The sequence below is a fragment of the Phocoena phocoena genome, chromosome 17 (genome assembly GCF_963924675.1).
Source record: "Phocoena phocoena chromosome 17, mPhoPho1.1, whole genome shotgun sequence".
Lineage (NCBI taxonomy): Eukaryota > Metazoa > Chordata > Mammalia > Artiodactyla > Phocoenidae > Phocoena > Phocoena phocoena.
This window is the reverse complement of record NC_089235.1, coordinates 35,764,526-35,787,416: the sequence shown is the minus strand read 5'-3', so window position 1 is coordinate 35,787,416 and position 22,891 is coordinate 35,764,526. Positions and strand designations below refer to the sequence as shown.

The window sequence follows — 22,891 nt, the reverse complement described above, 5'->3', positions numbered from 1 at the left end:
CAGTACATATTTTATTATTTCCCTAAAGTTTGTACTTGTTTTATAATTCTTTGTTCACTTAGGTTAAAATTTTGGTTTTAAAATATTTTGAAATCATTATTTAAATGCAAATGTCTATTTTTCATAAGTAAAGTTAGACCTCTGGATCATGTGCCAAAAATTTTGAGCCACATTTTCTTAACAAATGATATAATGGTGTTACATTACTAAATGGTACCCTGTCACAGAATTGCTCACTTATGAAAAACCAGTTTATAACTTGACAGATGGATAGAGATTCTATTGGTTATAGTGAAGATTGGTTTATGCTCATGTATTAATGTTTTTTTAAGCTTAAACATCCCTGCTCTCTCTCTTTGCATATAAGGATACCAGTCATATTGGATCATGTATTAGCTTTTTAAGTAACATAAAGTGAATAGTTATAGGATCCTGAGTTGGGAATGGAGTAGGTATTACTGAAGAATACATTTCACTCATGGAAAAGCAGATACTTAAAAATCACAAAACGCTGATTTAACCTTTATAGTTTATGACAGATCTACAGAAGCTGTTCTATGAAGTAATAGTCTAAAAGCTCTCACTTTAAATGTTTTTTTCTCTATCATAACAATTTTGTTACTTTATATGTATACTTTTCATATATTATGATTTTGATATTAAAGGGTTTTAGGTTTATTGTATGTAGCAATACAGCAGCAAATATTGAGGATAATAGTGAACTTTGAAAGTTGAGCTAAAATTTACATGAAAGATAAAATGATAGAAGACATTTAAGAAGAGTGCACATCTTAGGGTAAATATATTTAAACAAAAGTAGAGAGTAGATTAATAAGTACAGAGAATTTTCTAATTCACATTTCAGATAGGAACAGTTGTTTTTTACTTGGAACCATAAAGAAAATGTTAAGGAACAGCTAGTTGTTCAGGATCCACCATGAAGCTGAAAAGAGAAAAAGAGTTTTTTTTTAATAATGAAAATAACTGCTAGGGCTAAGTTAGTTCAAGGTGCAAGTCATTCTTAAAGAGACTATTTTCCCTCACCTTTAGTCTGTATAATTACTTATCTTTCAAGTTACTATTTCCTGACTTGATTGAACTTTCCTGTGCACTTGTTAGTTGTACCATATCTTTTGACACTTGGTTGCAGTCTAACTAAAAAGTTTTTGTTATATATGAATAGAGATTGTCTTGGCAATGAGATTATAAACGCCCTGAAGATAAAATCATGTTGTTGTTGTTTTAATCTTCCCAGTTCAGGAAGTTTGGGTATAAGTAAGTGGATGTGTTTTAAATAATTTTTTTTTAGTATATCTGTATTGTAAAATTAGAAATATTTTCCCCAGTAAATGTAAGTATCCTAAAGACAAACCTATGTCAAAGAAGTAAGATTGGTGGAATGAGGTGAGAAACAGACAAATGTGAAGGATTAAAATTTGTTTTCAAAGCTGTTTAAATAATACACTGACTGGCAATAGGATCTTACTTTCTTATGTATCCTTTTTTCCCATAACCATAAGGCTTTCTCCTTTGCCAAGGGATATTCTGCTCCACAGACCAATTCTCATACTCTTTTTGTCTGGGTGTTTTATGATAGCTTATCAGCATAGGCTCCATATTCCAGTATGCCTCATTTAAGTGATTTTTATATTTGAGAGTTCATAGGAATATATTTTGGTTTATATTTTTGTATCTAGTGCAGACTGGTTTATTTGCTTTGTTTATTTAAATAAATTTGTTTTATTTATTTTTGGCTGAGTTGGGTCTTTGTTGCTGCTCACGGGCTTTCTCTAGTTGCGGCAAGCGGGGTCTACTCTTCATTGCGGTGCTCGGGCTTCCCACTGAGGTGACTTCTCTAATAGCGGATGGAGCATGGGCACTAGGCATATGGGCTTCTGTAGGTGTGGCACGCGGCTCAGTAGTTGTGGCTCACAGACTCTAGAGCGCAGGCTCAGTAGTTGTGGCGCACGGGCTTAGCTGCTCTGTGGCATGTGGACTCTTCCCGGACCAGGGCTTGAACCCATGTCCCCTGCATTGGCAGGCAGATTCTTAACCACTGCGCTACAGGGAAGTCCCTGCTTTATTTCTTAAGATGTATCTTAAGTAAACCACTTAGAAATCTTAATTAAAAGGCAGTATTGGGCTTCCCTGGTGGTGCAGTGGTTGAGAGTCCGCCTGCCGATGCAGGGGACACGGGTTCATGCCCCGGTCCGGGAAGATCCCACATGCCGCGGAGTGGCTGGGCCCATGAGCCATGGCTGCTGAGCCTGCGCTCCGCAACGGGAGAGGCGACAGCAGTGAGAGGCCCGCGTACCACAAAAAAAAAAAAAAAAAAGTCTTATTAGAAATTGTTATTTGTGAATTAGTAATACAAACCCACTCATTCTGTGTTTCTAACTGTAATAACTTTCAGATTTTTATTTTAGGTCAAAATATATGCAGCATTTCAAAACTACATAAACAAAATGCACAAAACTAGTTATTACAAATATAAGTCATATGGACATTAAAATCATAAATGATATTTATAAGCTAATTTCAGCTTTTTGTCCAGGGAGATATATCTGCTGTTTTTCCCCAAGGGAAATCAGCTGTTAACAGTGATAAAACTTTCAGTTTAAAATAGAGTAGGATGGCCCAATAGATGTTAAAAATCTTGTTTGAAGTAGGTTTTTAAAATTGTGTTAGAATCAAGCCTAACTTTTTTTTTCTATCAAATTCCAGTGGTTATAGAAATTAGATGTGATGTGAAAATCAATGAAAAATAGGGTAGCAATTAAAAGGCATTAAATTGTATTCACTCTGAATTCTGAGAACAGGAATTGATCCAGTTTTATCTGTACTCAGTTTTTCTCTCTAAATTAGGAAATGCTCTGAGAGAGAAAGAGTAATAGAATGCATGTACCAATGATACTAATAGTGCATAAACCTGCCCTTAAGATCTAGAGTAAATATAAAAAATCAGGCTGAGACTGTCAGAGTCAGCCAACTTGAAAGCATTGACACCTGATCTCCCCATCTCCTCACCTAGCTTCAATTCCAGAATTGACTTTTTCATTTTCCATTTATTGCCAATCCATCAAAATCTACCCTAATTTTAAAATTCTTACCATTTTATTAAAACTTCTCTTGTCAAATCCAATTTTCAGTCCCATTCTCTTCAGTCATGCTCTCCTACATAGGCACCCTGAGGAGCACTGTACCTTGCATGTTACTCCTCTTTTGGTTTCCTTGATACTCTGCAACTGTGACTCTCCTATCTCTGGTTCCCCTCAGTCTCCTTAATGAAAGGAGGCTTTTCTCTCTGCCTTTTAAATAAAGGCAGTTCCTCAGGCTTCTGTTAGATATTTTCTTCTTACCTACACACTTTCTCACCAACCCCCGGCTTCAACCATCATCTTGCTATGGTTAACTTCTGAAAATTCTATCTGCAAGGGAACTCTATGGATATCATCTTGGTTCAGATGCTTTTTTTTTTCCTGGCCTAGGTTATTGCCCTGCCTGACCAATTTCTCTCCTCTCGTGACATTCACCTTTCTCCCTCCTGCCACAGTTACTACTGATTAGAGCATTCACTAGCCCTCTCAAAAACCTTTAATGGCTCCATAATACTGTAAGAAGAAAGTTAAAATTCCTTATTTTCAACTCCCATTTCCTACTCTCTCCTCTCTTTGCACATGTACCATATACAAGCCTTATGCTTTAATCATATCTTTGCACCAATTAACACAGCACATTTAACATTTCTTACATTTGTTCATGTCTACAATTTACCTCTAAGTACCTTCTTCTCCATCTTTATTTGTCCAAATCTAATTTTTTAAAGTCCAGCTCAAGGATCATCTCCTCATTAAAAACTGTTAAAGAGGCAATCCACTCCTCTAAATTCACATAGCACATTATGAGTCTAATGGGTAACTACTATGTATGTCCTGAGCTTGTTATTTTTCTACAAACATTTGTCTTTCCTACTGGACAGAAAGCATTTTATAGGTAGGGACTGCATTTTTACTTTGTACCCTCTATAGCTCCCAACACAATGCTTGTTCATAATTGGAGCTCAATCAGTGCTAGTAAACAGGCTAGGAACCCCAGTATCCCCAGTGCTTAGCACTTATTAACATTCAGTAAAAGTATGTTTAATTGGTAATTGAATGGATGGGTAGATGAACAAATAATTTTTGTTCTCAATTATCTTAAATAAGCTTTGGCTAGGCCAGACTTCTCAGGCAAGTTCATTTCAAATTTCTCTTTCCCTTCTCCTTTTTCTCCAATTACAAAAAATATTTAACAATTATTATAATAAAGATATTTCTAACATAATTCTAATCTCCAATCTATGGTCACCTATTTCAAATTTATTCAATACACTATAATATAGTAAAGTATTTGAATAATTTTTTGAAATGTCATGATTTATACTTCAAATTGTTAAAAGGTGACCAGCAAATGACTAATATTAGGTTTAATACAGCCAGGAATACAAATGGGGTCAACTAAGGACTAAAGGCAATAGAAAAAATATATAGATCTCTTATTTCCTACCCCCACTCTCCAATTTTAAGATAGATAAAAAAATAGAGTACAGTTGATGAAGGGGAAGGCGCTAGAACATACTGTCTTTTAAACAGAGAAAGGCAATACAAAAGCACATAGAAGAATTGTGAACCCAGGATAATTACCAGGAACTAGCATAGTAGACGTGAGTTCTGGAGTTTCCAAGAAATCCACATTACTTCTTTGGAAGGTCTTGCTATAATTCATCTGACGGTGGCTGTATAAATAATTATAGGTTACGGCTGTGCAATTTATTACAATCTTCCTGAGTAGAATGTAGCACAGTTCAAATTCACTCAAGGTGGCAAGGTTTCAGATGATTTAGATTAAGTGCCTGAATACGGATTTCTTTTCTTGGTTATTTACCCTTAAAAAAAGACTAAGGAGTAATTTAACAAGTATCACCAGAATTTTTTTTTAAAACAGGAGAGCACTAATTCTCTAGAGAAGATAAAACAAAAGGAGATAACTGTAATTACAGCAAGAAGTTTAAACAGAAGGAAGACTATCTTGGGCATCAGGATGTTTAAAAAATAGGATAGCTAAGAAGAAGGACTATAGATTTTCCATCTCTAGAGGATAAAAAGAAAGAAAAATCATCTAAAAGTGTAGGCCTGGAACTGCAGAGTTGAATAAGTTGCCTTTAAAGCTCCCTTTTGTGCCTGAAATTCTATTGATGTCATTATGCATTATAGCACAGTGTTTAAAATAGCCACAAAAATAAAAATTTTAGGTGAAATATGTATCAAATAAATTTCCAGGTATTTGTTTCATTACCATCATTTAACACCCCAAAATATGGACTTATTGGAGAGCTATATTCTCTGTGCCATTTAAAGCCAACTAGAACTATATAATTTCAGAATAGCAAAATTTCCTTCATCTATTTTTCTAATTATATATTTGTTACTTATTAATAGTTATTTTAATTTCAAAGAACTTGATTTATTTTTTAACTTTATCTAGGAATAGTTAACAAATATAATTATATACAAAACTGAATGATTACAAGAGAAGTTGACATGCTTTTCATCTTTTCCAAACAATGTCTTGAATTTCCCTTTTATTTGCAGTAAGTAAAGACATTTCAAAAAGCTGTTAAGCTATGATGATCTTAACCATTATATATAGCTATATTGCAAAATAAAAACCACAGAGCTTAAGAAAAATTAGGAGGTAAAGTTATTTTCATCTTTTTCTGCATCCTTTGTCTCCCACCCCTGCATACCTTAGACACCCATGACCCACATCTAAATCTGTTTACCTGAAAGCATCAGTAAAATGGTAATTCTTAAAGTGTGATCATAATCAAAAGTTTTTGTGCTTCAAAAGGAAAGTAATTTCAAATCCATAAAAAGAGTGAGATTTAGGAAAATGAGCAAATAAGACAGGTTTTAAGGTGAGGTAAAGGGAATGGAGTTTTTTCTACAGGTTCTAAAATTATATCATGTATATTGCCACCTCCCTGGCAAAAAAATTAAAAAAATAAGGCCTGCTCATAACTTACCTATTCCACACACTACTATTCTCCCAGAACTCGTAAATCGTATAGTGAGATTCATTTGAAAGCTTCTGTATAGAAATACTGAAATGGAAAAGGAAAGGTGTAATTAGCCACAGGAAATTAAATACAAGAAATAAACTAATATTTCTAATCACCTCTAATCTTATCCATTTGTATAGGAAACACCTATGGTTCCTGCATGAAAATTGAAGTTTTGTCAATAATTGATTAACATGTCTGTTTGTTTAATATACGTTTTTAGTTTTCTGGTTTGGCATCATGAATACTGTCTCAGTATATTTCAGAAATCACAAATATAACTTTGTAAAATTTCATTCATATATCTATTCAAAAAGATTTTGTGAGTTCTGTTTTGCCAGGGTTCAGAAAAATGTGAGTGCATGCCACCTTCCTTGCCCTCAGCTGTTGCTCTTTGGATCAGTCCAATCAGCCTCCAAAGCTCTTGCCCTTACCTCTATCTCTGGATTGACAGCTTTTGTTTGGGGTCCTGCTGTAAGCTAAGTCACCTGGACCACACTGCTACACAACTAACTCCAACTTTGCCAGTGCCCAGTGTTGGTCCTCCTCCTTTCTCTTTTACACACTCACACCTCTCAACTTTCTCGCTGTCCAGATCAAGTTTGAGTCCATATTCTGGCCATAATTGTAGTTTTTTTTGTAATTGCTTTTCCAATTTAGGGAAGACAAATTTGTTCCTTCCAGCCTTCTGGACTAGCCTGAAAGTGGCTAATAGCCTATATAATATGTTTTGGAGTAGTGAAGAGAGAGGAGGTGGGTGAAAAGACAAGTTGAGGTGAAGACTGGATTTAATCCGGTAGCAATGAGGAGACACAAAAGGGTTTAAAGCAGGGAGAGTCTCTGTTGAAGCTGGGTTTTAAAAGATCCTTCTGATGGCCGTGTGAGGTAGCCTATGGAGAACAGTTCAAAGCAGGAAGAAAAGCTAGAGAGGTAGTGAAATTAGCTTAGGTGAGAGATGATGAAGATCCAAATTAAGGTAGAAAGAAAGGAAGAGGGGATAGATTCATAAATTTAAGGGAGAGTAGGACACAAATATAAAGATTCCTTTAAAAAATTAATTCCACAAGTCCAGCTTGTTCAGCCTAACGTTTCACAGTATATTCAGATTATAAATCAAAATCAGAGGTTAGAAAAACAATAAGGATTTAAAAAAACAAATCAGATGGGGTGCTTTTTTTTTTTTTTTTTTTGTGGTACACGGGCCTCTCACTGTTTTGGCCTCTCCCGTTGCGGAGCACAGGCTCTGGACGCGAACGCTCAGCGGCCATGGCTCACGGGCCCAGCCACTCCGCGGCATGTGGGATCTTCCCGGACCGGGGCACGAACCCGTGTCCCCTGCATTGGCAGGCGGACTCTCAACCACTGCGCCACCAGGGAAGCCCAGTGTGGTGCTTTTTTAAATGGAAGTATAGTTGATTTACATTATATTTCAGGTATACAGCATAGTGATTCAGTAGTTTTGCAGATTATACTCCGTTAAATGTTATTACAAGTTAATGGTTATAATTCCCTGTGCTATACAATACATCCTTGTTGCTTATCTATTTTATACATAGTAGTTTGTATAAACTACTCTTTTTTAATTTTTTAAAAATAATTTTTATTGGAGTATAGTTGATTTACAGTGTTGTGTTAGTTTTGGGTTTACAGCAAAGTGAATCAGTTATACATAGACATATATCCACTCTTATGATTCTTTTCCCATATAGGTCATTTCAGAGTATTGAGTAGACTTCCCTGTGATACACAGTAGATCCTTATTATCTATTTTATATAAAGTAGTGTGTATATCTCAATCCCAATAAATTGAGAGATTGGGAAAAATTGGGAGAATAGAATATTGATTTAATAGCGAACATACGGTAAAATAGCCAAGCTCAGTGTAAATTTAGGATTTACCTAAGTGTGGCCAGCAGATGGTGGTAACTACACAGAAATTGTAATACTTATTTGGCTTGTAGTTTGGTGTTTTTCACAGAGCTATTGATCAAGCTTGCTTCAGTTAAGATATGATGTAGCAAGTATTGTTATTAGTTCAATTTCAGATTTTCTCGGGAAAGGTTTATAACATAATCAAAGGAATTGAACAGAAAGTGAAACTAGAGATTTTCTAACCCCAGGAGTTTATTGATGGGCTTTTGGGGGGGTTCCTTGAAATCCCAGAAATGAGCTGAAAATTACTGTGCATATCTACTTTTTCCTGGGAAGAGAATCCATAGTTCTCATCATAGTCTAAAAGGATCTGTAATCCCCAAATGTAATCTGACAATGTAATGGTCAAATTTCAGTCCATGACTATGAACTGCCTCCTACAAACTAATTCATTTGTATTACTTATTACATATAAAAATCACTTATCCTGCTATCTGAACCTGCCATTTTCCAGACTAGCCACAAGAAATTCACAAAATTTTAGCCTGATGCTCAAGTTTTGAAGGACTGAAGAAGATAAACACAGTGTGATAAGGTAGTGGTTTGAAGTATAGCCATACAGGCTTACCTTCATCCACCATGTATTAGAGCTTTGTCACCTTGGGCCCATTACTTAACCTGTTTCCTCACCTGTTAAATGGTGGTAATAATAGTACTGAGTACTAAATAAAGCATTACATGTAGAATGTTTTGCCCAGTAATTGGTATATTGTATGTGTGTATATGTGAGTGTATGTATGTGTGTGAGCTGTTAGCTCAATAGTGAAAAACAAAGTAGCACTTTCCTTAGGTGAGTGAAAGCTAAGCCTTAATGCTATCAAAGTTGAGAAACATGACAGAATTAAAAGGAACAGAAAAGAAAATGAGGGAAAAAGACAAATCTTTGAAAACAATGAGGAGCAGCAAGCCAATAATAATGATGATAACAATTATTACATTATTATACATACTAATAACAATGGTGATGGTTGCTAACATGTATTGCTCTGTTCCAGGCCCTGGTTTAAGCATTTCCCATGGATTAAGTCATTTTACCTTCACAGTCACTCTGGGAATCATATGGTAGATACTGTCTGTTGCCTCCCCAACTTTTATTCCCCTCTCTCTAACCAAACCCTGCCATTGTTCATTTTGCAATATATCCAATGTACCCATCAGTGCTGGGCTGAGACAGTCATCACAATCTCCTTTCTGCTAAATATTTGTTTTCTAACCTCCCCTGTAACCAGGAATAGCCATGTAACTTGAGTTGGGCTGATGAAATGCCAAGGGAAGTATGCTGAGAAGCAAGGACTTCTGGGAAACTTTCTGTCCTTAGGTTCAGACATGAGAGGATGGCTTGTTGGTGTTGCTCCTTTCTCCTTCTTCCTGACTGTAGGCCATCTGGTCAAGAGCCAGATGGAAGAGTTGAAAGACCAGTTCAGATTGTGTCTCAAAGGACTGTGGGTGAAAATGCTAATCAAAATTGTTCTACAGACTGGGTGCTTTCAATTAAGGGCAAAACTGACCAATACACAGCAATGACATTTAAGGACATTGATATTTGAGACTGTACAATACAGATAATAATACATATGCAGTGATGACACTGAGACAGCAAGAAAAGGTTAATGATAAAATTTTTAGAAACTTCAGTCAGCAATATTTCTGTTAAAAGGGCTTAGAGCTTGAATGATTAGCTTTCAATTATTTGCAAACTTAAAATTACATGATGTAACTCTGAGCTTTTGCTTTGTGACTTTACTAACTTAAACACCCTCAGTCTTCCTCCTCAATGTATTCATACTTCCTGTGGCACTTAAAAACTCACTGGCTAAAGCAAGAGTTCTTTGGCTAAGCTGTCTCTGGATAAGTCACTTAGAGCTTCAGCCCTGAGCTCCAGGACACCTTGAACATTCCAGGAGCTGGAAAATGTCAGTGAAATGGGGAAAAATGATGTAGCTCAGGAACGATTGGGGTTAAACATCTTACCTAAGGTAGCTTGGCTCATCAGGAACAGGACACACTTCGTCTTGGCTTCCTCTGTTCCCCAGGTGGCCTACCTTAACTCACAGAGCCTAATCACTGGAGTAAAGGGCACACAGGAGGGATAGTTCCCACAATTCTCCACCACACTACGGCCACCCTTTTATTTTGTCTATATAAAAATGCTGATAAATTAATGGTTCAATGTGCCACAGGGTACCATGAGTTCTTAAGGATGTTTGGCCATAGTACAACTCCCAGGGTTGATTCTTACAATGCAGTTCCACATTCATCTTCCCTACATCCTTGACATGGAGTTCAGAATACATACAAATTCTAGAATTTGGTAGCTGAGAGTGACTTCAGAAATCATTTTATTCTACTTAACAGCTGTGAAATTAAGGCCAAGAACATGGCTTTAATTGTTCATGAATGAGTATCCTATTTTCCCAACTGGTTTCCTGGATCCTTGGAAGCAGAAACTATTCTCAACTTTCCAAAGTCATGCATGGTTCTGAGAATACACTGTGTGCATCACATGTATTCAGTTGGTACCTCCCCGTGCCAAACACAGGGATTAAATAAGCCTTCATGATTACAAAATATGGGAAAAGAGGAATCAAAAAATGTGTGTGTGTGTGTGTGTGTGTGTGTTATACATGGGTCACACAATTGCTCTGCTTGGGTTTTTCAGTAACTTTTTTTTTAACATCTTCGTTGGAGTAAAATTGCTTTACAATGTTGTGTTAGCTGCTGCTATATAACAAAGTGAATCAGCTATATGTATACATATACCCCCATATCCCCTCCCTCTTGCATCTCCCTCCCACCCTCCCTATCCCATCCCTCTGGTGGTCACAAGCACGAGCTGATCTCCCTGTGCTATGAGGCTGCATCCCACTAGCTATCTATTTTACATTTGGTAGTGTATATATGTCAATGCTACTCTCTCACTTCATCCCAACTTCCCCTTCCCCTTCCCTGTGTCAAGTCTATTCTCTACATCTGCATCTTTATTCCTGTCCTGCCCCTATGTTCTTCAGAACCTTTTTTTTTTTTTAGATTCCATATATATGTGTTAGCATACGGTATTTGTTTTTCTCTTTCCCAAACCCACTGAGTTAATACAACCCATGTTTAATTCCAGAGCCAGACTTCTTAGCTGCAGAAGTATTTTGCCAGAGTGCGCATAAAATATAACTAGTAATTACTGGGAGGAACACCAAAGAGACATAAAGTATGTGTTCCTATGTGCACATACATGCATGCACACATGTGCTAAAAAGCTTTCCCAATGTTCTAAGAGTATTGTGAAATACAATTTAAACAAGCTCCTAAGGTAGGGGTGGATTTGGTTGTGGCAGTTTTCCAGGAGCAGGTGAGTTTGATCTTTGGCATTAAGGTAGAGCATGGTCTGGCAGAGACCTGAAGCTGGGTGCACACTTCTGGGAAGGAGAGTGGCCAGATCGAAGGCACAGCAGTAAGACAATAGATTATGCTGGAAAGGCAATATGCAGCTGGGCACTGTTGAGGCATAGTGTTCAGGTGAGGGAGAACAAATGGTAGCAGTGCTATGGATCTCTGGGGTCTGTTGGTAGTATAATTGTAGGGTCAGGATAAACTTCTGGCATTTGATAAGCTACTCATTAGATAGTTATTGCAGGTTTCTGAGTAAGAGAATTCTATGATAATTGTTTCCGGGAAATTATAATTGTAGTAGTTGTTTCTCGGACTACTTGGAGTAGAGAAACTGAAGATGAGGTATAGTTAGTATATTTTAGTAGCCTGAGATAACAGAAGCCTGAGCTGGAGTGGCCATGGAAATAACTTTTTTTTTTTTTAAATGACAAAGTCCTGCCATCAAGACTTCAGAGATGGTGCAATTTCATAATGAATGGCTGAAATAGTGGTTATTAGGCCATAGGGCGCATTCTCAAGGTAGCAATCAGAGCTAGATGCATTAGAGTTGAGGCCTCATATACCAGAGATGATTTAAATCAGAGTGTGAGTCTGCCTGGATGCAAAAGGAGGAATTTCAGTCTATTTGACTTCCCTTGGTGCTCTTAATGCTCAAATCCACACAGAGTCCAAGGATAAAAGAGAAAACAGCTCATTGGAATTGGAGATAGCAAATTCTGCATCACCCTGAGGGCTAGAATGACCAGCATAACTTTAGATGAAGATTCTCAAATACCAGTCCTCCAGACCCCACCTTCATCTAAGACACATGCACAGGAGCACTTACCGCAAGCAACCACTTTGGGAGGAAGCGCTCTCCACGTAGTGTTTCAGAGCAAGTTGGAATTCTTCCAAGTCCTCTTCTATCACAGACATCTGACGCTGCACAAGCATGATGTGCTGCAGAGGAAGGGGCAAGTGTTACTTTGTTGACTATCATGGAGCCTCCCTAAGCCCAACCCCCTACTGCTCATCCCATCCCTCCTCACAAAACAAACAATTTTTCATCTAAAAATGACTAAAAAGGCCATGACTAGTCCAAGTAATAACACTGTATAAAAGCTGTAGTATAGGCAGGATATTTTCTTGCCTCTAGTAACAGGCACTAAAAAAGGTGTCCTTCATGATGACATATTTCCCTTTTAAAAGCAGTGGTTCTCCATCAGAATCACTGGGGAGGTTTTAAAATTGCATTTATATCAGAATCTCTGGAGTGAGGTTCACGCACTGGTATTCATAAAAACCTCTCCAAATGACTTTAGTGTGCAGCCAGGGTTGGAATCACTGACCTAAAGTCACTCACCAAATTTTAAAGAGAAGTTTTATTGTACACAGTGCACAGCTCCAGCTTCTCCTTGGCTATTTTGTGATATTAGACATATTATGAATTTCATTACAAACAACCAAATTTCAAAAAATATGTGTTCACTGACGCATTTCCAAAGCTACATAAACCATCACAGGGTTCTCAAACAATTAACCACCTATAATAGGCCCCACTCAAATCTCATGGCATTAGATGAAGCCTGTGTTTAATGGATCATGCTGGGTTGGATGACAACTGATTCTTGTAACAAATCCTATTACCCTTATAGCACCTGTCGTTTGAATACTTTCCTAAAGATATGCCTATGGGCTTCTCATGGTATTTTGATCTCAAGATTAGTCCTTTCCTCATCACTTGTTGGTAGTGAATCATAAAAGTGCAAAAACAACAAGGATTGGAGGTGAATTATAAAAGTGCAAAGCAACAACAATAATGTGAGAAAGATTTAGAATATGAGGAAACTAACTTGCATGATCTTACCCAGCTATGTAGAAGTAGAGCTAGAATTAAGCCCCTAGTTTGCTATCTCCAATTCCAATGAGCTTCAACAGCTACCATTGGATGAACACTAATTATATTGTAGGTATTATGTTAGGCACTTTTTATATTGAACAAATGTTCCTACTTTGTGTTCCTACAGGGAATTAGTAAATGCTGGATTCTAGTATACAGTGATGGATTAAGATAGAATTCTTGTCTTCATAGGTTTTAGCAAAGAAATAAGTCTTGAACACTGTGTCTAAGAAGTAATTTTAGGTATGGCCCATGAAACTTATTGTATGTAAATTGATCAGAATTCTACTAAAATTTTGACCAACTGTATTGCCAAATAAATTTTGATCCTTGTGTTAAAATCCTTTGACTATTTAAGGCTTAAAATAATTTTGGGCCCCCAAACTCATATGAGCTGGAGGCAGGCTATGAATACTGCATAACCCCCAAGAAAGGTAATGTTCCACAATGGGCTGATTCAGGTGTGGTCATGGATGATAATGGACCAAGAAGAAACTCTTAAAGAAGAACAGAAAACAGGGGTCCTCTTAGAATGGAGATCTGGTGTCTAATAGTGGAACTTCCTTCATTAACCAGATCTCAGAATGGAGATCTGGTGTCTAATAGTGGAACTTCCTTCATTAAAATACCTTCCCAGCATGAATTCATCGTTGCAACTAACCTGTGAATGTTGTGTATTTCCTATTCATCTATTTTCTGAGTGGCAGTTTTATGGCATTTATCCTGGCCTAGTTTTATCATTGTATATTTTATCTGTGTGTGTGCAGAGGTTGGGCATTTCAGACCTTAAAGGGCTACATCCTGACCTTACAGATAAGACTAAACATCATCCAGGGATCCTGGATTTGAGCTAGAAGCAGTAACTGGAGGAGACTTTGGGCGGTCTCCCTTGTGAAGGTAATGTGTTCTATAAATGTGAAAAGAAAGATGCAAATGAACACCTGATGACCAGAAGGTAGACTATGGCACAGACTCCAAACTGTTCATCAAAATCCATTTCTTTCTTCTTTCTAGATATAGAGTTAGACTTACAAATTCCATTATCCCTTGCAGTTAGGTGTAGCCAACTGACAAGTTCTCACCAACAGAATATGAGCAGAAGTGCTGTGTACTACTTTTGAGCCAAGACTTTCAGGAAAGATGTGAGCCTCCTCCACCTTCTCTTTTTCTTTTCTGCTAGTAAGATGAAGACCTGCCTTAGGACTGGCAGGCCCATAGGTGAGAGAAGTCTGTGTCCCTGAATCATTGTGTGGACTATTTACTAGGAAAACTTTTATTGCATTGGAATCATCCTACATCTTGGGTTTATTTGTTTCCATAACCTAGTCACCTAAATGAGTTCAGTAATTTTAATTGAGCTTTATCTTATTTCCCTTCAGGATCAGGAATCAAAGTCAATAACTATCTCCTAAGGTTGTATAATGAACAATCAGCCTTCTATCTGACTCTTCCAGGGCCTAGGTTTTTTTTTGTTTGTTTGTTTTTGTTTTCTGTAACATCTTTATTGGAGTATAATTGCTTTACAGTGGTGTGTTAGTTTCTGCTTTATAACAAAGTGAATCAGTTATACATATACATATACATATGTTCCCATATCTCTTCCCTCTTACATCTCCCTCCCTCCCACCCTCCCTATCCCACCCCTCTAGGTGGTCACAAAGCACCGAGCTGATCTCCATGTGCTATGCGGCTGCTTCCCACTAGCTATCTATTTTACATTTGGTAGTGTATATATGTCCATGCCACTCTCTCACTTTGTGCTAAAGATAATCTCTACCAAAATAATTATGGATACATCCTTTTGACAAAAATCTACAGGTCAGGTATTTGATGAACAGTGACTCACATGATTCTTATGGGCTTTCCTAATGAAATATTATAAATATATCCACCTATTCCATCACAATTCTTTTAGTCTGAAGGCAATTGTTATGTGATCTAGTGAGGCAGGTTATAAATATGACCAGAGTCCTTCACTGCTCCCTGAACCCATGCCCTTTGAAATATGACTTTTTACTTCTCCATCTAGACATGGATTCTATTTCCCCTTTTCTTGGATCTGGGCTGGACTTCTAACTTGCTTTGGCCAACAGAACATGGCAGAAGTGGCACTGTGGTGGTTTCAAATTTAGGCCCCAACAGACCTTGTGAGTTTCCACCCTTTTGCTTGGATCTCTGACATTGTCATGTAAATGAGCCCTGCTAGAGCAGGGGTTAGCAAACTTTTTTTTTTTTTTTTTTTTTTGCGGTACGTGGGCCTCTCACTGTTGTGGCCTCTCCCGTTGCGGAGCACAGGTTCCGGATGCGCAGGCTCAGCGGCTCCACAGCATGTGGGATCCTTCCGGAACGGGGCACGAACCCATGTCCCCTGCATCGGCAGGCGGACTCTCAACCACTGCACCACCAGGGAAGCCCCAAGCAAACATTTTATGTAAAGGGCCAGATAGTAAAGGTTTTAGGCTTTGAAGGCCATATGGTTCCTGTCACAACTACTCAACTTCCCTGTTTTATTGTGAAAGCAAACATAGGCAATAAATAAACAAATGGGTATGGCTCTATTCCAGTGAAACCTTATATATAAAGACAGGCAGTGAGCTGTAGTTTTGCCAACTCCTATGCTGGAGGATTAAAACCACATAGAACAAAGCTGAGTCAGTGGATTCATCCTAGCTGAGGTCCTAGACATGAGAAAGCCCAGCTAAGATCAGTAAAGCTGGCATGCAGCTGATTACAGACGCCAAAAGGGAGCCAGCTGAGACCACCAAGATGATCTCGCCCTAAATTGCCTACATGCAGAATTGTGGTTTAAGCCATTCTGTTTTGGGTGGTTTGCTATATAGCAATAGCTAAATGGTTCATTTACGTATATACATGGATGTGAATATGATTTGGAAAAATTAAATTTACTTTGCAATCCAAACAAGGCACTTCTTTCCTCTCTTTTCCTCAGATATGTACACAAAGAAATAAACTTATAAAGGGGCCCAGATAATCTGCCTGCATTTTATGACTACTGTGACAAGTGGAGCTTTTTGAATCTTGGGTAATTTAAGGTAGACTTTCTGAGGTCCAAAGAAAATCCTTATATTTTTCTATGCTGGCTAGGTTAAGATGTGGTATATGGAGTATGGGAGAAGTAGGGAAGGGGTCCTAATATCTTCATGATATTTCTATATGTCTCTTGTTTAAAATATACAGCCTTTAATCCTTACTGAAATCTGAGATCCTATAATGTAAATGGCCAGCCCAGAACTTTCTTTCACGGTAGAAAATAGTGCTACATTTTTGTTTCTCTGCTTTGGAAGGGGTTAGTGTTGCTTTTATGACTTACCTTATAGGGATTTTGTTACAATGGAATTAGGGTGGAATATTAGGGATTTCTTGGGCTGAGAAGTGCTAATTATGAAAGGTTAATCCAGGTTTACTGAATAGTATTTGCCAGTGACGTTACGTTACAGTTGCGTGTACCTCTGATTTCTTGGATCTTTTTATTTCAAGAAATATCAGCTTTTTAAATAACTGGAGACAAAGAAATGTTTTAAACACAACCAATTTGTTTTATGTTATTCTGTCTCTATTTACTACATTTACAACTGTGTTCCAAGCATTCTTCAGAAACATCAGAACCTTCCTTGTGTGCTCTTGTTGGAGTCTCTTAACAGCTACTGCAAAGCAAGACTATGTTTTGAAAGTCTCAGACATATTAGTTGGCAATAGCCCACAAAACACATTAAAGTGCATGGCAGAATTAATTTACTCACAAAATATTATTCATAGGTTTAATGAGGATACAGAAGGAAAAAAAAAGATATTAGATTTGTAAACTCCTATTGTATGAAAAGGGATTCTAGTGTATATATACAAAAATAATGTGCTCAAGAAAAGTTAACAGTTTTTGAAAAGCACCAGAATGTGATAAAACTTTGTTTAAAATTATATTGACTTTTTTGTTAACATCTTTACTGGAGTATAATTGCTTCACAATGTTGTATTAGTTTCTGCTGTATAAAAGAGTGAATCAGCTATACATACCCTTATATCCCCATCACACTTCCCTCTTGCATCTCACTCCCACCGTCCCTATCCCACCCCTCTAGGTGGTCACAAAGCAATGTGCTGATCTCCCTATGCAATGCAGCTGCTTCCCTCTAGCTATCTATTTTACATTTGGTAGTGTATATATGTCAATGCTACTCTCTCACTTCGTTCCAGCTTCCCATTCCCCTTCACCATGTCCTCAAGTCCACCCTCTATGTCTACATCTTTATTCAAGTCCTGCCATTTCTCTAGGAGGTGGGTCAAAAAGGATGTTGCTGTGATTTATGTCACAGAGTGTTCTGCCGGTGTTCTCCTCTAAGAGTTTTATAGTGTCTGGTCTTACATTTAGGTCTTTAATCCATTTTGAGTTTATTTTTGTGTATGGTGTTAGGAAGTGTTCTACTTGTATTCTTTAACATGTAGCTGTCCAGTTATCCCAGCGCCACTTATTGAAGAGGGTATCTTTCTCCATTGTATATTCTTGCCTCCTTTATCAAAGATAAGGTGACCATATGTGCATGGGTTTATCTCTGGGCTTTCTATCATGTTCCATTGATCTATATTTCTGTTTTTGTGCCACTACCATACTGTCTTGATTACTGTAGCTTTGTAATATAGTCTGAAGTCAGGGAGCCCGATTCCTCCAGCTCTGTTTCTTTTTCTCAAGATTGCTTTGGGTAATTGGGGTCTTTTGTGTTTCCATACAAATTGTGAATTTTCTTCTTCTAGTTCTTTGAAAAATGCCATTGGTATTTTGATAGGGATTGCACTGAATCTGTAGACTGCTTTGGGTAGTATAGTCACTTTCACAATGTTGATTCTTCCAATCCAAGAACATGGTATATCTCTCCATCTGTTTGTACCATCTTTAATTTCTTTCATCAGTGTCTATAAACTGTAAGTTTTCTGCATACAGGTCTTCTGCCTCCTTAGGTAGGTTTATTCCTAGGTATTTTGTTCTTTTTGTTGCAATGGTAAATGGGAGTCTTTCCTTAATTTCTCTTTCAGATTTTTCATCATTAGTGTATAGGAAAGCAAGAGATTTCTGTGCATTAATTTTGTATCCTGCTACTTTACCAAATTCATTGTTTAGCTCTAGTAGCTTTCTGCTAGCATCTTTGGGATTCTCTATGTATAGTATCATGTCATCTGCAGTGACAGTTTTACTTCTTCTTTTCCAATTTGCATTCCTTTTATTTCTTTTTGTCTCTGATTGCTGTGACTAAAACTTCCAAAACTATGTTGCATAATAGCTATGAGAGTGGGCTACCTTGGCTTGTTCCTGATCTTAGTGGAAATGGTTTCAGTTTTTCACCATTGAGAATGATGTTGGCTGTGGGTTTGTCATATATGGCCTTCATTATGTTGAGGTAAGTTCCCTCTATGCCCACCTTTATGGAGGGTTTTTATCATAAATCGGTGTTGAATTTTGTTGATAGTTTTTCTGCATTTATTGAGATATCATATTGTTTTTATTCTTAAATTTGTTAATATGGTGTATCAGATTGATAGATTTGTGTATATTGAAGAATCCCTGCGTTCCTGGGATAAACCCCACTTGATCAGGGTGTGTGATCCTTTAGTGTGCTGTTGGATTCTGTTTACTAGTATTTTGTTGAGGATTTTTGCATCTATGTTCATCAGTGATATTGACCTATAGTTTGTTTTGTTTGATATCTTTGTCTGGTTTTGGTATCAGGGTGATGGTGGCCTCGTAGAATGAGTTTGAGAGTGTTCCTCCCTTTGCTATATTTTGGAAGAGTTTGTGAAGGATCAGTGTTAGCTCTTCTCCAAATGTTTGACAGAATTCATCTGTGAAGTCATCTGGTCCTGGGCTTTTGTTTGTTGGAAGATTTTTAAATCACAGTTTCAATTTCAGTGCTTGTGACTGGTCTGTTTATATTTTCTAATTCTTCCTGGTTCAGTCTCGGAAGGTTGTGCTTTTCTAAGAATTTGTCTATTTCTTCCAGGTTGTCCATTTTACTGCCATATAGTCACCTGTAGTACTCTCTCATGATCCTTTGTATTTCTGCAGTGTCAGTTGTTACTTCTCCTTTTTCATTTCTAATTCTGTTAATTTTATTCTTCTCTCTTTTTTTTCTTAATGAGCCTGGCTAATGGTTTATCAATTGAGTTTTTCTTCTCAAAGAACCAGATTTTAGTTTTATTGATCTTTGCTACTGTTTTCTTCATTTCTTTTTCATTTATTTCTGATCTGATTTTATGATTAATTTCCTTCTGATAACTTTATTTTATTTATTTTTTTTTTTGGTGAGTCTTCCTCTAATTGCTTTAGGTGTAAGGTTATGTTTTTTATTTGAGATTTATCTTGTTTCGTGACGTAGGATTGTATTGCTATAAACTTTCCTCTTGTTGCATCCAATAGATTTTGGGTCATTGTGTTTCTATTGTGATTTGTTTCTAGATGTTTTTTGATTTCCTTTCTGATTTCTTCAGAGATCTCTTGGTTGTTTAGTAGCATATTGTTTAACCTCCATGTTTTCATACTTTTTACAGTCTTTTTTTCCCTATAATTGATATCTAGTCTCATAGCGTTGTGGTCAGAAAAGGTACTTATACGATTTCAGTTTTCTTAAATTTACCAAGGCTTGATTTGTGACCCAAGATATGATCTATCCTAAAGAATGTTCCATGAGCTACTGAGAAAAAAGTGTATTATGTTGTTTTTGGATGGAATGTCCTATAAATATCAATTAACTCCATCTTTTTTAATGTTTCATTTAAAGCTTGCGTTTCCTTATTTATTTTCATTTTGGATGGTCTTTGCATTGGTGAAAGTGGGGTGTTAAAGTCTCCTACTATGATTGTGTTACTGTCGATTTCCCCTTTTATGGCTGTTAGCATTAGCCTTATGTATTAAGGCACTCCTATGTTGGGTGGATAAATATTTACAATTATTGTATCTTCTGCTTGGAATGATCCCTTGATCATTATTAAGTGTCCTTCTTTGTCTTCTGTAATGGTCTTTATTTTAAAGTCTATTTTGTCTGATATGAGAATTGCTACTCCAGATTTCTTTTGATTTCCATTGCATGGAATACCTTTTTCCATCTCCTCACTTTCAGTTTGTATGAACCGCTAGGTCTGATGTGGGTCTCTTGTAGACAGCATATATGTAGGTCTTGTTTTTGTATCCATTCAGCCGGTCTATGTCTTTCAGCTGGAGCATTTAATCCATTTACATTTAAGGTAATTATCTATATGTATGTTCCTATTACCAATTTCTTAATTGTTTTGGGTTTGTTTCTGTAGGTCTTTTCCTTCTCTTGTGTTTCCTGTCTAGAGAAGTTCCTTTAGCATTTGTTGAAAAGCTGGTTTGGTGGTGCTGAATTCTCTTAACTTTTGCTTGGCTGTAAAGGTTTTAATTTCTCTGTTGAATGTGAATGACATCCTTGCTGGTAGAGTAATCTTGGTTTTAGGTTTTTCCCTTTCATCATTTTAAATATGTCCTTCCACCCTCTTCTGGCTTGCAGCGTTTTTGCTGAAAGATCAGCCGTTAACCTTATGGGGATTCCCTTGTATGTTATTTGTTGCTTTTACATTTTTTCTTTGAATTTAATTTTGATAGTTTGATTAAGATGTGTCTTGGTATGTTTCTCCATGAATTTATCCCATAGGGGACTCTCTGCATTTCCTGGAATTGATTGACTATTTCGTTTCCCATGTTAGGGAAGTTGTTAAGTATAATCTATTCAAATATTTTTTCAGTCTCTTTCTTTTTCTCTTCTTCTCTGGGAACCCTATAATTTGAATATTGGTGCATTTAATGTTGTCCCAGACATCTCTGAGACTGTCCTCAATTCTTTTCATTCTTTTTCCTATATTCTGCTCTGCAGTATTTATTTCCACTATTTTATCCTCCAGGTCATTTATCTGTTCTTCTGCCTATTTATTCTGCTATTGATTCCTTCTAGAGAATTTTAAATTTCATTTACTTTGTTGTTCATCATTGTTTGTTTGCTCTTTAGTTCTTCTAGGCCTTGTTAAAAGTTTCTTGTATTTTCTCCATTTTATTTCCAAGATTTTGGATCTTCTTCTCTATACTTAATCTGAATTCTTTTTCAGGTAGACTGACTATTTCCTCCTCATTTATTTGGTCTGGTGGGTTTTTACCTTGCTTCTTCATCTGATGCATATTTCTCTTCCCATTTTGTTTAACTTACTCTGTTTGGGGGTCTCCTTTTCAAAGCCTGCAGGTTTGTAGTTCCAGATGTTTTTGGTGTCTGCCCCCTGTGGGAAAGGTTGATTCAGTAGTTTGTGTAGAGTTTCTGGTGGAGGGCACTGGTGCCTGTGTTCTGGTGGGTGGGGCTGGATCTTGTCTTTCTGGTGGAAGGACCATGTCTGCTGTTGTGTTTTGGGTGTCTGTGAACTTTGTATGATTTTAGGATACCTCTCTGTGAATGGATGTTGTTGTTTTCCTATCTTGCTAGTTGTTTGGCATTAAGAGTCCAGCACTGGAGCTTGCTGGTGGTTGGGTGGAGCTGGGGCTTAGTGTTGAGATGGAGATCTCTGGGAGAGCTCTCACTGATTGATATCACATGGGGCCAGTAGGTCTCTGGTGGTCCCATGTCCTGAACTCAACTCTCCCCACTCAGAAACTCAGGCCTGACATCAGGCCAGAGCATCAGGACACTGTCAGCCACACAGCTCAGAAGAAAACACAGGAAAAAGAGAGAGAGAAAAAATTAAGATAACAAAATAAATAAGGTTATTAAAATAACAAAATTTAAAAGTAGTAATAATAGAGAGAGCTTCAAGATGGCGGAAAAGTAAGAAACAGAGATCACCTTCCTCCCCACAAATACATCAGAAATACATCTACATGTGGAACAACTCCTACAGAATACCTACTGAACGCTGGCAGAAAACCTCAGGCCTCCTAAAAGCCAAGAAACTGCCCACATACCTGGGTATGGCAAAAGAAAAAAAAAAGACAACAGAATAGGGAGGTGACCTGCACCAGTGGGAGGGAGCTGTGAAGGAGGAAAGTTTTCCACCCACTAGGAAGCCCCTTCGTGGGTGGAGACTGTGGGTGGTGGAGGGGGGAAGCTTCAGAGCCATGGAGGAAAGTGCAGCAACAGGGGTGTGGAGGGCAGAGTGGAGAGATTCCCGCTCAGAGGATCGGTACAGACCTGCACTCACCAGCCTGAGAGGCTTGTCTGCTCACCCACTGGGACGGTTGGGGGCTGGGAGCTGAGGCTTGGGATTCGGTCGGATCCCAGGGAGAGGCCTGGGGTTGGCTGGGTGAACACAGCCTGAAGGGTGCTAGTGTGCCACAGCTAGCTGGGAGGGAGTCTGGGAAAAAGTCTAGAGGTACCGAAGAAGCAAGAGACGTTTTCTTGCCTCTTTATTTCCTGGTGCCTGAGGAAAGGGGGTTAAGAGAGATGCTTAAAGGAGCTCCAGAGATGGGCACAAGCCGCGGCTATCAGCACGGACACCAGAGATGGGCATGAGATGCTAAGCCTGCTGCTGCAGCCACCAAGAAGCCTGTGTGGTAGCACAGGTCATTATCCACACCTCCCCTCCTGGGAGCCTGT

General features: G+C 37.7%; 1 protein-coding gene across 1 annotated transcript in view; it reads right to left on the bottom strand.

Moving 5' to 3' along the window:
* Positions 1 to 515: 515 nt before the first annotated feature.
* The window catches only part of NECAB1 (N-terminal EF-hand calcium binding protein 1), a 292,307-nt gene continuing 269,931 nt past the window's right edge, over positions 516 to 22,891 (bottom strand). Inside the window, exons 10-13 of the mRNA XM_065895521.1 lie at positions 12,243 to 12,355; positions 6,065 to 6,142; positions 4,683 to 4,774; positions 516 to 943 (exon numbers count right to left, since the gene is read on the bottom strand). Coding sequence (XP_065751593.1) covers positions 918 to 943; positions 4,683 to 4,774; positions 6,065 to 6,142; positions 12,243 to 12,355 — 309 coding nt within the window. The 3' untranslated portion in view covers positions 516 to 917. The remainder of the gene's footprint in view (positions 944 to 4,682; positions 4,775 to 6,064; positions 6,143 to 12,242; positions 12,356 to 22,891) is intronic.